The 15,810-nt window shown below is 40.8% G+C and overlaps 1 protein-coding gene across 1 annotated transcript in view; it reads right to left on the bottom strand.

Annotated features, from left to right (window-relative positions):
- ca16b (carbonic anhydrase XVI b) overlaps positions 1-15,810 on the bottom strand; it is a 114,915-nt gene that overhangs the window by 74,698 nt on the left and 24,407 nt on the right. The window contains exon 2 of the mRNA XM_085274514.1: positions 13,818-13,913. Coding sequence (XP_085130640.1) covers positions 13,818-13,913 — 96 coding nt within the window. The remainder of the gene's footprint in view (positions 1-13,817; positions 13,914-15,810) is intronic.

Here is a 15,810-nt window from a genome sequence, read left to right as displayed (position 1 = left end):
CAATATATTGTTAAATGCAAGGACGTGACAGAAACTCATGCTTTGTTGACATTGGCTACTGAAGTTAATTCAGTTACAATTTTTTGCTTTGTGGTTTAAATATTTGTTGTATAAAAAAAACAAATAAAAAAGTCATTGTACCAAAAAACTTATGAGTGTAACATGTAACATCAAGTCCAGATAGATGCTTTATTGTGAAATACACATAGAATTAAACCTCCGGTGTGCCGATGTAAAATAAAGCATTTTTTAAAAGAGCATATATCCAAGAAGAGACATGCTCATTATTCTTGTGCATTCACCTCATCAAAACAGGAGATAAATGGGGGGAAAAAATATTGTTAACATTATGACAAGCTTTACAAAGGTTCATGTGTATAATTTAACGTAGGTGTTAAAAACTGACCAGCAACATAATCTGGGCGCAAAAAAAAAAAAAAAAAGTTGCTTAAATGCCGTATTGTAAAGAACTGTGCTGGAAAGGTTGACAGCATTTCTAGCCCCAGGGTATTTATACATCTAGCTATGCAATTTAAATGAGTTTAGCTTTTTTATTATAAATTTAGTGCGAATTGTGAATTTGGAAGTACTTTATGTAGATTTCTTATAACACGCTTCCAGCTAATTTACGTCATTTAGCTAAGGATTACAAGCCTTATGATTGCCTGGATAATGAGTAGGTTTGAGAGAGTAGGGCAGCGCATAACTAAAATAAATAAACCGAATGATTAAAAGCCTTTTCCTCTTCACTTTATGGTTGTTTTTCCTGCACATTTAAGTTGTTTTTTTCCACACAAAGACCAAGTGTTTTCTCTCTGGGTTTTGCCCTCTGTGTATCAGTGCACACTGAAAGCAATCCAACACTGCATCACTGTAAGGAAGCCTCCTGCTAATTGTAAACAGGAGAGGGTGGTGAGCACTCTGTTGAGCAGAACGCAGATCTCCTCTGTAGAGCTGCAAAGTGAAACACTGATTAGTGATGCTACATTACTCTGCTTTGTCCAAGGGCAACTGTTCCATATCAGCCAACTCTGGGAAACGCAGACGCTAACCTCAGCACTCATAAATGCCCTGCAGCTGCGTGTGATGGACGTTTTAATATAAGAGAGAGTGATTGTATTCAAATCACAGTCAAAATTACACTGAGGGATAATTAGCATTTCAGGAGTAGTAGTAGTAAATGGCGATGAAGATGAAGCACTGAGGCTGAAGTATATAGATACGCTAATGTGGCACGCCATCTGTGCTATATGCATTTATGTTAGTGACGGTCCTCAGAGCAAACACTAAATAATCATTCCTGCATACTCTTACTGCAGAGGGAGCGCTGGTAGATGCCTGCCACAGGGTCCTAAGTCCATGGATGAAATGGTATGAGGCTGAGATGACTGTGGGTCACTGTGCAGCGATAAACCAGAACAAGCATAAGGAGGCTGCCGCCTCTCAGGGGGAGAGAGGTTGTGAGACAAGCAGAAACCTCTCACTTACCTGCCTGTCTGTGCATCGGGGATGACCCCACAGTATGAGGTCAGGACTAAGCAGACCATTAGCCACAGTCTGCAGGTGGAGGTGAAAGATCTCCACCCACACAGTGCCCCACTCCAGATGACATGTTATCTGGAATTATATTTCACCAGCTTGTATTATTTTGTAAGAGCTCCTATTTTAAGCCTTTGGTCATGCAGTGCCATTTTTACGGTGTGAAAACCAGAAAATGTCTGGCAGTTAGAGTCAGTGTGAGTCGTTGCAAAATGTACGGGGAAAAAAACAAGACTCGTTTCTAACACTAGTCAAAGTTTCAATATAGATTGTGGAAGAAAAAGAGAAAAGCATGAATGACAGTGAGGAATTTTGACTTTAATCGCACAGCAGAGATCAGCACTGCGAATCACTTGTATCCAAGCTGCCTGGGACTGAGATCCATTGTTTACCCTTGTATAACAACCTCCTACAGGCTTATGCCCTCTTCTGTTAATCCACCAGTATTAACAGAAATAATAAATGTGCAAAAACACGGGAGATTCACTGGTCAAAACGAAAGAGAAAAGTAAAGGACAGTTACTCTAAGTAATGGCAAGAATTATTTGTACTAGTTTAGAAAGAAGCAAGGCCAAAAAAAAGAAAAAAAGAAAAAGCCTTAAATCGCTCCACAGTTCCTAAACATTTTCCGAGGCTGCTGTTACTACTTCGGTGTCTGGGTAATGAATGCAGTAGAATGGCTGGTTATAGCCAAAGTTTGTGACCTTCCCCAGACAATCACCCAAAGTCTCCACTTTTAATAAGCGCCTTCCTCTTTGGTTCATGAACTCCCTAAAGAGATACATCCAGCAAACTCCGAGCGAACTCAGCCATTATTGCGAGATATTTAGGTAACAGAGCAAAACAGACACCGGTGGGCCATCTCTAAGACCTTCTTGGCACAGGTAAACATCACCTTTAGCCAAATGATCTTTTCGATTTGCTCCGGTAAAGTTTGACCTGAACTAAACACACGTTTTCATCTGCTCCACGCTGCACGGAGAAGCCTCCACAGAGCCGAACCGTTATTTTCTCAGCTTATTCACACGGATCCAGTCATTCTTTGTCCGGATTTTTCCTTTGCCAGGTCGAGAGCTAAGGCAGAGGTGGGTTTTCAGCGTTTTACTGTCTTAGCGTGTGTCAGAAAGCCTTCATAAAAACTAACACACCACATTTCCTGAAACTTGGTGGGGTTGTGGAGCATGGCTTAAGCAACTCATTAAGTTTTGGTATGAATCCAGACCACTTTATTTAAATTTGCAAAATGTGGCATTTGCCTTGGCACAGGATAGGCTCTCTCCAAGTGCCCTTTCAGTTAAAGCTCAGCAGAGCAGAAAATCTGTCCATGTGTAGTTACAAGTGCGTCAGTCAGTAGATGCAGAGATGGAGGGAGAGAAAAAAAGTGGCAGAAATTAAAACTGAGGGAAGATGAGAGAGCAACAGTGGAGTTTTTTTAGCCTTGGGTACCCCGAAACCGCTAATTAGGCCACAAACTCCCAAGATTGCACATGACCACATCCCAAGACGAGTGTTAAGCTTGAGCACAGCGAGCAGCCATTTTAAATCAAGCCGTAATCCAGTCCACGTCTCCCCCTCCTTACTACCCCACGGCACCCACAAGCAAAGTGCTGCTCGGAACTGAGATGTGGTCAGCATTAGGAGCGATGGATGGGGAGGGGAATTTAAGAACAGAAACGAGGCGGGCACTCACATAAAGAGGCAGAAAATTGATTCCCGGGGAGAAGAGAACGCTGCTGAAAACCAGCTACGTTCATTTCAAAATAAAGTTGCTGTAGGCAAAATAAGAGTTTGGAAAAACAAGTTCTCTATTCCCCGTCACAGACTCGAGTTATTCCGTCTCCACTACACCTCACAGATACATGCATTAAGCGATCAATAAGAAGTCCATCTTGTTGTGAGTCCCAACTCACTCAAATTAATACAAGATTGGTGACGTCAGCAAAGTGGCTAATGGATAGCACTAAAGATGCTCGTGTTCTCATGGATGACTGATAAACTGGTCCTTTGCAGTCTGGTTTTAAAGTGGAATTTTTCCTGAAATGTATTGTGTGAAAATAAATGGCTTTATTTATATTCTCAGCAAAGTGTAGACATTAGCCCACTCGCTCCCCCTCCAACATATGAATTATTTTTTTTCCTCAATTCAAACAAAGGTCCTTTTATAAACCCTACTTACTGCGGGAGTATCATTTTCACCTTTCAGCTTTAAACCTACTGAAAATAAGCGGAAATCAGAGAGGATGTTTGGGTACTGCACAAAAGGTTTAGACTACCACACATTTTGCAATGCAAAGAACAGCTTCTACTCCAATAATTTCATGATACATCTACATTATTTATTATCCCTCGCAGGTATATGAGCTCCAGCTTAAATCAGTCATGAGACTCTGCAAGACAAAGGATGACAGGCCTGAGTGATCTTCTTTTTTCTCCTACTTGCTACCGTGAGAATATGAAGCTGGGTCACCCTAAATTAAAATAAATGTCTTTGTGTTTGCAGAATGATAATGATACCGATTGTTGGAATTTCATCGCAGCACTTCTCAGGGACTATATTTAGTTTTCTTGAATCAGCAATACAAGAGTAGTTATAATTCATAAAGCAAAATTACAGACATTAACCCAGTCACCAAAATCTCATACATGCATTTTAATTACAGAAAAAAAGAAGACAAAACAAGATATCGCACATCCCACAGGCACAATTAGCTCAGAAAATACAGTATTAAAAAAAAGGCCTGAACCACTCTGAGCTACAGCCCTCTGTGCTCAGCTCACATCCTCAGCAGCTATTACTCTTGGAGTTGTTCTGCAAGCTAAGCAGGGACAACAATGGCTACATGTTTACACAGCAAGTGTCCTTATAATTTAGACTCTAGACAGAAATCAGTGTAACTCAGTAAAGTAGAGGTAGTAGCGCGGCATAAACAATCTAACAAGCCAGGGAAAGTCAGCGAACTGGAAGCAGTGCTAGACCTCATCAGCTACTTCCATTCAGTTACTCACTGGTTTGAAGGTCTAAGTAGAATTTTATGCCAACATACCTCACTGCACTTGAACAAATGATCATAAATCAAACGTTGTTTTAGAATCCGAGGGAAGCATTACACGTCTTCCAAAATTGTGCCATTATGCCACTATTATAGCCTTGCCCCCTATAGTTAACTCCTCACCTCTAGGGGGATGTGCGCTCATTACAAAGTAAGTCATCATGATTATGAGTTTAAAAATTTGCTGAACCGCAATCTAGCTCATTCTAGCTCATCAGCATAACCATATTAGTGAGGAAACCTGTGGGCTGGCAATCTCACACTTCCTCAATATTGCAGTCCCAGCAGGCCGAGCATGTCCGCATCCATTAAGTTGGACCTGAGCCACCCACTAAGCCTAATATGGTGCCACGAGGCACACTAACACTATGTGACGTCTGAAATTTAATTAATTAGGTTTACACAACAAACATGTCAGTCCAACGCATCAATCTGCTCTAAACAAGGAAACCAGGAAATTTGGCTGCGCTTATCGCAGATGTTGGACTTTGGACTTTTTGCTTTATGCGTCAAGGTGGTGGCGGCCGAAGACGCTGTTCTCCGGACATATCCGTGTATAAACGCAAGCAATTAAGTTCTGCAAAACCTCACTCATACAGCATTAACTCAGGGTGCAGGAATCCCTAATTTATTTCAATTCTTAATATATTTACCTCATCTAGAAAAAGGAAACAGATTGTCAGAGGCAGTGGGAAGTAAGATGATTTGGAGCTCAATTCTGCTAAATTGGTTGCTGCCAGTGTGATACATCATGGAGAATTAAGATGCCTCTCCCCCAGCACAGAACTTCGGCAGCCATATTGGCACATCTGTCAAGGGCCCACCCTTGACAGAGACAAATAGACCAATTCTGGCACAGGAAGGCTGATCCAAACTGCTAGCAATAACAAAGATGAATAATGAGCCAGCTTGGTCCCCTCGCAAAATTCATTTTTAATAATTAGTGTTCTTGCACCTCTCATTTTCTCTCAAAATGAGTGCAGGTACATCTACAGGTTGATACACACAGCAGCAAGACTGGAGGAATATAGATGATGTTGTGTTAAGCTTCCATCATCACGTAGAATGCCTGCGACTATAAATGCAGGGTGTAAGACAGATGAATCTCTCTCTGTACTCCTAGGAGGAGGAAATTAATCAAGTCGCTCTGTGGGTAGGCAGTAAAGGAATCTCACAGGATGAGCACAACAAAGTTCAGGAGGACCTTTCGTTTCACAAACTGAATACTGTAAAGGAGCGCAGTCGCTACTGTGGAAACAAAGAAAAGTGGAGGCGCTGAAGAGCAGAGAAAACTGATTCCTACTTTTCTGGACAATCAACACTTGTCGTTGGATAATAATCTTTGTCAGGAAGCTACCAGTATGCACGTATAACTAGAAAACAATGCAGCCACACACTGTCCGTGCGTTTCCCTCAAATCCTGGAATTCTGATAAAAGCTCCTCTGACTCATTGCTTCAGGATCTAATTTGTATTTAATATTTTTCTTTCCCCATAACAATTCTTTGAGTTATTAGTCTGCGCACACTCTACCAACCAGGGCTGATCGAGCATGCTCAGGCCCTTAGGGAGGATTCGCACATATGTTCAGCTTCAGTGCTCGACAGTGGGCATGCCTGACGTTTGATGGGGGAGCAATCTTTCCTGGCGCTATTGTTGTAAGCTAACAGAGCTTTGATCGGCAGCTAGGGTAAATCAAGCTAGCTCGAAAGCAACGTGGTGGTTGCTAACATAAAAGATCAACTTCTCCTTCACGCTTCACGCACAAGCAGCTACCGCGCTCTCACGGGATGCCCTCATGTCGCGAGCTGATTAGGCAGCAGCTGCGGCGTTCTTCGTTCACATTGGGCAAAAGTTAAACTTCTTCCAACTATTCATCACGAGCAGCATCAGTAAATACACGACTCAGCCGAGCAAGAGTTAGGATGGCATCCCGTTTAAAATGCCTGCGTTATAGACGTGTGACTCTTTCCTTTGTTTAGCAAGCAAGAAGAATCAGTGCGGACACTTCAACAGTCTGGAATATGTGAGCGGCCTCTGGGTGAGTGCGCGCAGCAGTTAGGTGACAGATCTGTTTAAAGTGTAATGACTCACTAATGCACATTTTTGCATGGTTAGTACAAACATATTGGATTGTAATATCAGTCATTCTGATTGGAAACTCAAACGACATCGCGTCTATCTAAAAATATCATTCGACTTTACTTTCATTGGAAATTAAATCTAACTGTAATTTCTAGCTTACATTCAAAATATTTCATCCTTGGGGGGGAAAAAGGATCAAACAAATTTTTTTGTGTTAATTCGGAGAGCAAAATGATTCGTTCTACATCATGATTCAAAACAATCAGGGGAAAATCACCTCCATTTATCATGAAAAACTTGTTTCATCACTTGGAGCATGGTGAGCCGCTTCTTTCATCGGGGAATGAGAGAGAGCAGGAGGGGGAAAAAAGTCATCTTCATCCCTGAAGATTACGTCCTGAAGGCTATGCCCCGTACATTACCCTCTATGCCTACTCATAGAACATCCATATAGCGAGGGACCTTTACTTTAAACTCAAGTGCTTCTTATACACGGAAGTCTACTGGGAGCAATCCTCCTCTCGATTCATTACCTCCAAGAGGCAGAGCTCCTTCTGTTGGGCACCATGACAACATGGCATTGCTCTTTTCCCCCCAGCAGTTGTAAGGGGGTGTCAAAACGCAGGAGAAAAACTGCACTGCCTTCAAAAGCACCGAGCCAATTTAAGGTTACATGAATCACAGGGTTTAACATTTAACCTAACTAAGCAACCGGAGAGGAATAGACACATTTTTGAAACCAGCCCAATCACTGGGCTCTAAAAATCAATCCTGCGGCGTGTTGTTTAAACAAATGTGTGTCTTAATAAAGATTTATTTATAGTAAGATCAATTATACAGCGGCAGAGTAATTTGCAATTGACAAGTTTATCTTAAAAGCTAGGCAACAATTTTTTGCTTATTAGCTATGAGGGAATAACGCAATACATCTCAAGAGGTGAAGCCAAAAAATAAAAAAAATTAAGAAACTCAAATCGCTCGCAGTGCCAGAGCAGAGGGTTAATTCAAAACCAAAATAAACAGCCCTGGCAATCAAGAACAGTGAGTTACCTAATCTTGTTCTGTATCCTCTAAAGTACTAATTAAGTTGGATCAACATAGCAGTTGATTGAAAATGACACTTCATTCACTTCATTATGTGAGACATGAGTGGAAAGATTGCTAATGATCATGGGCAACCTCAGTGAAGTGGAATAAAACAGTTAGGCTGAGGGGAAACATAATCCACACATATCAGACAATCCCAGGCTCATCCAGTTGCTACAACTGCTTGTCGGGGTGGCTTTCATCCAAACACCCATAACCGCTGCATGAAAGACAGTAGGAGCTCTATTCATATGAAGCACTGAGCTATTAGTAAGTTATTACTGTGAAAAATTACTGAAATGCAGAGCCCTTAGCTATGTTATTAATTTGCGGAGGTGGACTACTAGATCATCTGAAGGATTATGGTTTCAGCGTGTGCCCTTTACAGCATTTTTAATTTCACCAATTTTGCAGAGTCATTTTTCCCCCAAACCAAAATCATAAGTTCCTACAGTGATCAATGGAAGGACCGTTTAAAAAATAAATAAAATTAAACAACGACTGCTTCAACAGTCTGAAATGACATGCGAGATAATTCAGCGACTACAGAAAATCTCATAATACAACGGAGGGGGGGGGGATGACAATTTTCTTTGGGACGCTGATCTATAATTTTCCCCCAACATCTAGTGCTGGTATTTCTTCACTGTGTTTTTCTTTTCCGTTTCTCATTCTACACACTGTTACAGGGGATCAGGCGTAATGCTTCTGCAAATGCACGTTAAGGTACTCCAACTGTTGTGCTGTAATTAAACTAGAACAATAAATCCACAAGAGACCAATCAAAAGCAAACTACTGCATATATTGGCCAAAAACATAAAACTTATGATGAAGGAAGCCAAAGAAACTAACAGAGATGATGTGAAAACCTGCAGAGATATAAAAAGGGGAAAAATGATGCATAGCTATGTTCCTGTGGGAGTCTTACAGTGAGTATGATATCATCCCTCTTATGAAAAATGCCTCCATGAACACTACACGAACACCCCCCCTCCCACACACACACACACACACACACAGCATGCCTTAAATAACTTTTAATCAAATTTCAGGGTGCAGGTTTCGAGGCTACTTTTACTGAGGTTCATAATCCAAGCACACAGGAAGGTGATGTGTCATGTGCTTCACTCCTCAATGCACTAGACTAATATGTACAAAGTAAGGGGTTAGCACCCTCTTATGGAAAATACGAAGCAATAATGAATATTATTAAAAGCCAACTCACATCACTGTCACGTGTAGCCAGATTTTTTAGAGAAAAACAAAAACTGCGCAAAAGTCACTCGTCCTATTGATAACGCAGGCGAGTTTAAAGAAAAAAGATCTGATCATCAAAAATAAAAAAAAATTTTCATCACTATGTTTTATTTTGGCCTGAGAAACATCATTTCACATTCTTGGAATGCCCTCGCTCCTAAAGTAATCACACTGGTGGCACAATGCTCCTCTATAGGTTACGTTCAGTACTCGTGTGTCTCGCTCACAGTGCTAGTCTATCTATGCAGTTGCTTCTAGCTTCAGGCTAGCCCGACTGTGTGCGTTTCTTTTTACACTCACTTGCACAGAGCAAATGCCTTTAATAACCATTTAGCTGCTAAGGCACGCTCCTCTGTCCTCCATTCACAGCCTTAGCCGCTAATTACCTTCCCCAAGTAATGACCATTTCTGTATTCCCTCAGTTCTTTCCTTTTATTTTTTTGTACAATCTGCCAGCTGTCTTGACTGGTAGGAACTGGTGGTCTACACGGACCTGAAATGAATGTCCAAAAATCAAATCGTGTCAGCCAGTTGCCTATCTTGATAATTTTTTTTTCCTTATTTGTTTTATTTTATTTTTTGGCCACCATCCCAACATAGAAAAACCCAGATACCCAATTACCGGCCCTTCTCTTGCCAACCATGAACAAACAGCATATCAAAATGAGACCTTAGCAAGATAGTTATAAAAAGAAGTATGTCAATGGTGCTGCAGGCTGTTTATTAACGATACCTAACATACTGTCAAAAAACAAAGCCCTAGAATTTAATTGACCAAAGACGCATGCCTGATGTTCTAATTAGAAAATAAGAAGGACCTCAGCATGAATATCAAGATTGTGTCCCACAGGAGTGTGGACTCAGGTGTGGTCAAAAGATGTTCCTGGCAAATAATTTATAAGTCTTTTAAATGGGAGGGGGGATGGCGGGAGAGGGATCAGACTAGCTGCATAGCCTAAAAGTAAGAAATCATTATCATCTCATTTATAACTGATATTAGCCATTTGCAAAGTGCCGTCATCAGTATTCACAGCAGCTGATAAGAGACGGGAGAAACACCTCAGTTATGTTATTGGGTTTTGACATTGTACAGTTTCCATCAGAGGGCAGTCTGCAACAAGTAATCCATAGCACTGAGATTGTTAGTAACGACTCAAACAACTACACATGACAAATGTTACTGAAATCTGTTATTGTGTCTCAACGAAAAAAAGAATATGAGCGATATATCAGCTTTATAAAATCATCAAATATTCACATTTGACTTAAAAATCAAGGTTAAACAAACTGGCAACACAAACATTTCAGTTTTCATTCAAAAATACTTTAAATGTCACTGTGAATATAATTTACCCATTACCAGGCATTGCTAGCAGCAGCTAGCACTTGCTTCCCTGCAGGTTAACGTCCGTACAGGAAGAATGTGGTTACGCATCATTTGGGTCAACTGGTGATTTCACTTTAAACCCACGCAGCAGACACTTTTCATTTTCTACATCCAAGTACTGCAGACATGTGTTGCTTAGCATGACTAATACATGTTTACATTTGGTCCTGAAGAAAACAAACAAACAATATCATTATTGGAAACAGCTTAAATGTTCTAAGGCTTTTCAGCTTTTTATTCATGTCTATCGCTGAACATTTAACCAGTGTAAAATTGATGTGTGACCCAAAACAAAAAGAAGCAAAAAACGGTTGCTCTCATCAGTATTTTGTCACTTCATTTGCTAAAAGGCAAATTTCAAATTCTGGTCGATGAATGCATGACAGGACAGAAATACCAATGAAGCGCAAGACACAGTTACAGTGTTTTACAAGAGTGGTGGACCATCTAAACTAAATCAATTATTACAACCACTAACATCATTGGAAAAAAAGAAACACACACTCTGACCTTTAGGGGAAAAGAGCAGAAGCACCACTTCATGCAGCAAATGCCATATATTTGGAGTGTGGCCATTACTGAAGGTACAAATTAAAGTCATGTCAGGTATTTGTGATGTACCGCCTCACTTAATCCTTGCTACAGGTGATTTTTCCACCAGGCTTACTGAGCCTACTGCCATTACACATTGGCACAAACACAAAATACTAAGTGGGCTAGGGCTGTGCCACATCATCTCGTCTATGATAATCCTGATATAAATGTATTGTTGCTATGGCGATGCCATGCATTCATGCCGCCTTGCACGCAACAATGAGACAAGCCCAGGCAAGTCTGCCAGCAAGACCTTCTGATGACAATTTCGCACCTATAAAGGAAGCCACTTCAACAACCTCGCACAGAAACGCAGTCGTTTTTAAATTATGCACTTAAATTGTTTCCAGCATTAGTGGGAACAAAGTCGTTTCAGCGCTTGAAGCGGGGAAAAAAAAAAAAAAAAAGGCAGCACACCGTCAAGCACGACCAGGCTATGAAGGAGAAGACACTAGCAGCTGGTGATGTGTGACCCAAAAGTAAACAAATGAGTCAACCAAGCAACACTTGCTGCACTCGCTAGTTGCATGACAGGAAGAGCAAACGGTGGATGGAAATTACTGATGTGAAAAGCAAAGCTTTAAGCAGCGAAGCTCGGCCCAAGACAAAACATCACAGGTAGAAAATATTTATCCGTTTTATTATGTGACAATACTATATAAGAGTTTAGTTTAACAATAAAGTAACTCAAGTGTTAAGTAGTCATGTTGTATTTGTACTTGAGATTTCCATGGAAAGCATCATTTAGGCTACTTTTGTGCTTACATGTGACTTGAGCTGTGTCACTGGATATAATGCTGTGTCACTGCCACCACACTAATGCTGCTGCTGGAACCTCTTTTCACTAGATTCACACTTCAAACTAGGAAGTGTGTCAAAAGATGGAAAATGCCCTGTATTTGCCTACATTTAAAAAAGCTGCTGCATGTAAGCTGCGAGCAATAAGTCTAATTCTTTATTCCTTTCTTAATCAGAAGTATCACGATATAATTTTGAGGCTATAATGCCCACCGCTAAAGCAGACCAATGCCAAAAACACTGTATATGGCATAATGTTGCATCATTATCTAATTAAAGAACCAAAGTTGTTTATATGATCACAGTTAAAATGTGATCAGGGCTTCCGTTTTTGTAGGCTGCACAGAAAACAATGGCATCTCTGAAGTGACCAGAACTCCTAAAACAGGCACCACACACCTTGTGGTGAAAGAGCAATCACGCTTGGATAGTCAAAGCAGGCATTCTTTTCACTGCCTTTACTCAACAACTGGGAGAGACGAGGGTCACAATCAGGAGTGACATGAATACCAAACAAACTTGACTCCAAAGTAGCCACAGTTTGTTTTTGTTTTTTGTGTTTTTATTTGCACAATTTTCTTGCCTAAAACCACAAGAGTCTAGGTTCACAACTGGAGCGCCGAGGACAAAATATTCCATCAGTATATTCATTTTCAGAGCCACGATGCACTCCGCCGGCAGAGGGGCCGAGTTAGTTATTTGCAAGGTGGTGTTTTTGGAACTTGGAACCTGTAAATACGATTTTACCGAGTGCTCCTCCCTTCCTGAGCTCTTCCAGTAAAGTGCCCTCCATCAAATCACATAACCCCTATTTCCCATCGGAGCTGCTTGATGGCCTACAGAGGGCTATGTTTGCGCCGGGGTGTGGACGTGTACAGCTGAATGAGAATGAATGCTTTGAAGGAACAAACTGGATATGCTTATCAATTCACCACCACAAAAACATCTTCTGCTCTGCATTCAACTGTGCACACATTTTGCATCCGAGCCCAATAAACAGCAAATTTAAAGACTTTTACCATTACAAGCAGTGCCAAATGTTGCGTGCTATAAAAAGAAAACAAATACCAAGTGCTCAGCAGGTACTCAGATACATTAACTCATGGTCTTGTAAAGTGCTGCTGATGAGTCAAATAATGAGCCATGCCATTATAAATGCATAGAGCCCAGTGCTTTTATACTTTTTTCTCCCCTTACAGCAAATTTAGATACCAGAAAATGGGAAAAATTAAACTCTTAAAGCATTTAAATACAGCTTTAGCTTAGAAGTTGATAAAATATGCTTCTGATAGTTTAAAATATTATACCGTGACATACCGTTTTAAATATTTTGATACATTATTTGAGCTCAGCTTCTTTCCTTATTTACAGGTTTATAACTCTAAAAACTTTCCTCCAAGACTACCACCCAAAAAGATGTGATATGCAAATTTATACCCAACTGTGAGATTATTTACAAGCATAAGAGTGCGCAGAATGAATCATTCATTAAAGTATACATCAGACAGTTCACTGAGGGCTGCTATATTCATCCATCTTCCAAATGTGTTAAGGTAAACAGCTAAGAGATTGCAATACAGAGTAAGCAAGTCTTCTCAAAAACATTTATTTAGATTAAAAGCAAAGCACCAATAACGCGGTTAGGAATTAAACAATTACATTTTCATAGTACTGCTGACAGCATCCATCAGTCCTAATCTATACTTTTACAAATGAGATAGTTAACTCATTATTTCCCGTTATGAATCTGAACATAGACTCGCTCGACAATATGTCACTGCTGTTCACTCCAGAGTGCATTTGTTTAATTGCTCTTATTAAAAGCATACATCACAGGTATGCCATTATATGAATCATAAATCCTTTATTAAACCCATTTTGCTAAAGCGAGGAGGGGGTGGGGGGTGGGAGTTTGATGGCGAAACAGCAGGAAATAAAATGGAAAATGGTGGGTAAGGTAGAAAAGGTAAGCAATTTCCCCTCCTACTTAGGCTCCAGCCAGAGCATAAATGAGAGTTCACCTGAATAGGACCAGTAGGGGTCCTCAACTGTCCTCCTCTCCCTCATTACGCCTGTGCCTCCATAATGGTTGCCTCCAGTGTGGTGACCCGACGCGACTGTGGGAGGGAGAGATACAGGTCAGAAAACTCAACAGGGAAAAGAAACATTTCCTTTGCAATGCAAACACATACTATGACAAAGCTCCTGTCCCTGCAGCAATTCAGTCTGGATTTTTACTAGTTCACAAACTACTGAAAGGATTTCACGCATAATCAGCCGAACACAGATAATTGCAATAAAATCTCCTGGTTTTCTATTTGAATACGATTTGATGGATATTAATCAGAAGGCTTGTCAGTCGATGTTAGCCAATCAAAGATGTATTCATATCTGCGTATCTTGCATTTTTGTGTGTGTGCAGCAATATTACTAAAATGATAAAAACCACATCGTTTTCTTTTTCCTCACATAAATTGTTGGAGGGACACATAGAGCACAAAGAACACAATTAATAAACCGGCAGAGCAAAGCCAGTATTCCCCCATGCATGAGATTTACTTGGCCACCCAAGAATATTACATGCCACCAAAATATAAGTGGCCTGTCATTTTAGCATTTCTCCATTTTTTTCTTTGACAGAACTGGAATAATGTGCTCTTATTTGTGCACTAAATTTTCACACTGTCCATCCCTGGCTTTTCTAGTCTTGTGGTCCCCTGTCAGCAGGCTGACCAATCATCGCCGTGGCAGTCCTTGACATAACTCAGCTACCTCGCCAAAGAAGTGTTGCATGCAGACGGACTCCAGCTCCACTGTTTTAGACCACAGCCGGAGAAGGTAGTCCTGTTTCTCCTCTGCTGTGTGCTGGAGGGTCACTAACCAGAACTGGATTAATCCAAGCTCACAAAGGCTCCAGAGCAGAACAAGGACTACCATGGTTAGATGAAGTACATAGTAATGCAGTGGGGACTCTGTACATGTGATAAGAACCTCGCTGAAGAGGCAGACACACACGCACTGGCACACACACACACACACACACACTGAAAATACTGTTTTACTTTGTGTTTTTGCCTGAGATATCTAAAAACCTTTTTCGATCACTGTTGATACACACATCAGGTCAGACTGCCTTGAATGTGTGTTTCAGAGTGCAGCTACTCTAATCGTTTGAGTTTGGTAATGATCACCATCACCAAGTTTACCCTACAACCCACTCTGGTGCCTCCTACACTCTTGCAGTTATCATTAATCACACCCTTTACAGTAGCAGTTGGTCTAGAAAAGAAACAGTCTAATTAGGCTGGACTGTCATTATGCTAACAACATATGCATGGATCTAACAGTATCACAGCAGCTTTTGAGCTAAGCTCCAGTAATGTTCAGACTGCCACATTGCTAGGAGTGCAGGCAATTGGTCCCATGTCTTTCAGGCCACAACTGTCTTTCACTTGTGGAAAATTACCAGCAAGAAATCAAAAACACTCAAAACACAATGGTACAACAACGTTAGGGGGACAGATTGTTCTTAAGCATATCTGCTCCCTAAAGCATGAAACCCCAAACTACAACAACCAAACTCATTGGGGAAAAGAAATGCTCCAAAACAGATGCAGCCGGAGGGCTAGGATGGAGGGAAAAAGATTGTCTAGTTGAAGTTATTGTGGGATGAGCACACCTAAAAATAAGAATGTTTTGTGTTGCTTTAAGGATTCAAAACCCGCTGTAGGTTTCAAAAGGTGGAGACGTGGTAATTCTGGTTCGCTGTTGCTTCAAAGATGCAAGAAAGTGGGTGAGCAGATCGTTTCTGTGTAGGAACAGCAGGGCGAACTAAAAACAAAACCAGAGACGACAATCTGCTCGACTGAAAATGGAAGAAGCCACTGTTACTTCTTTCAACATACTTTCTGAATCCACTGAGATTATCCATGTTGTATTAGTTTTTGTACAACTGGTTGGTATGTTGAGTATTGTGTTCTCACCACTTTACATTCAATTGGACACAACAGCCGT

The sequence above is a fragment of the Mchenga conophoros genome, linkage group LG5, assembly GCF_057382185.1.
Source record: "Mchenga conophoros isolate Kocher_MC1m ecotype Shallow Benthic linkage group LG5, M_conophoros_male_GT1.1, whole genome shotgun sequence".
Lineage (NCBI taxonomy): Eukaryota > Metazoa > Chordata > Actinopteri > Cichliformes > Cichlidae > Mchenga > Mchenga conophoros.
This window is presented reverse-complemented; position numbering and strand designations above follow the sequence as displayed.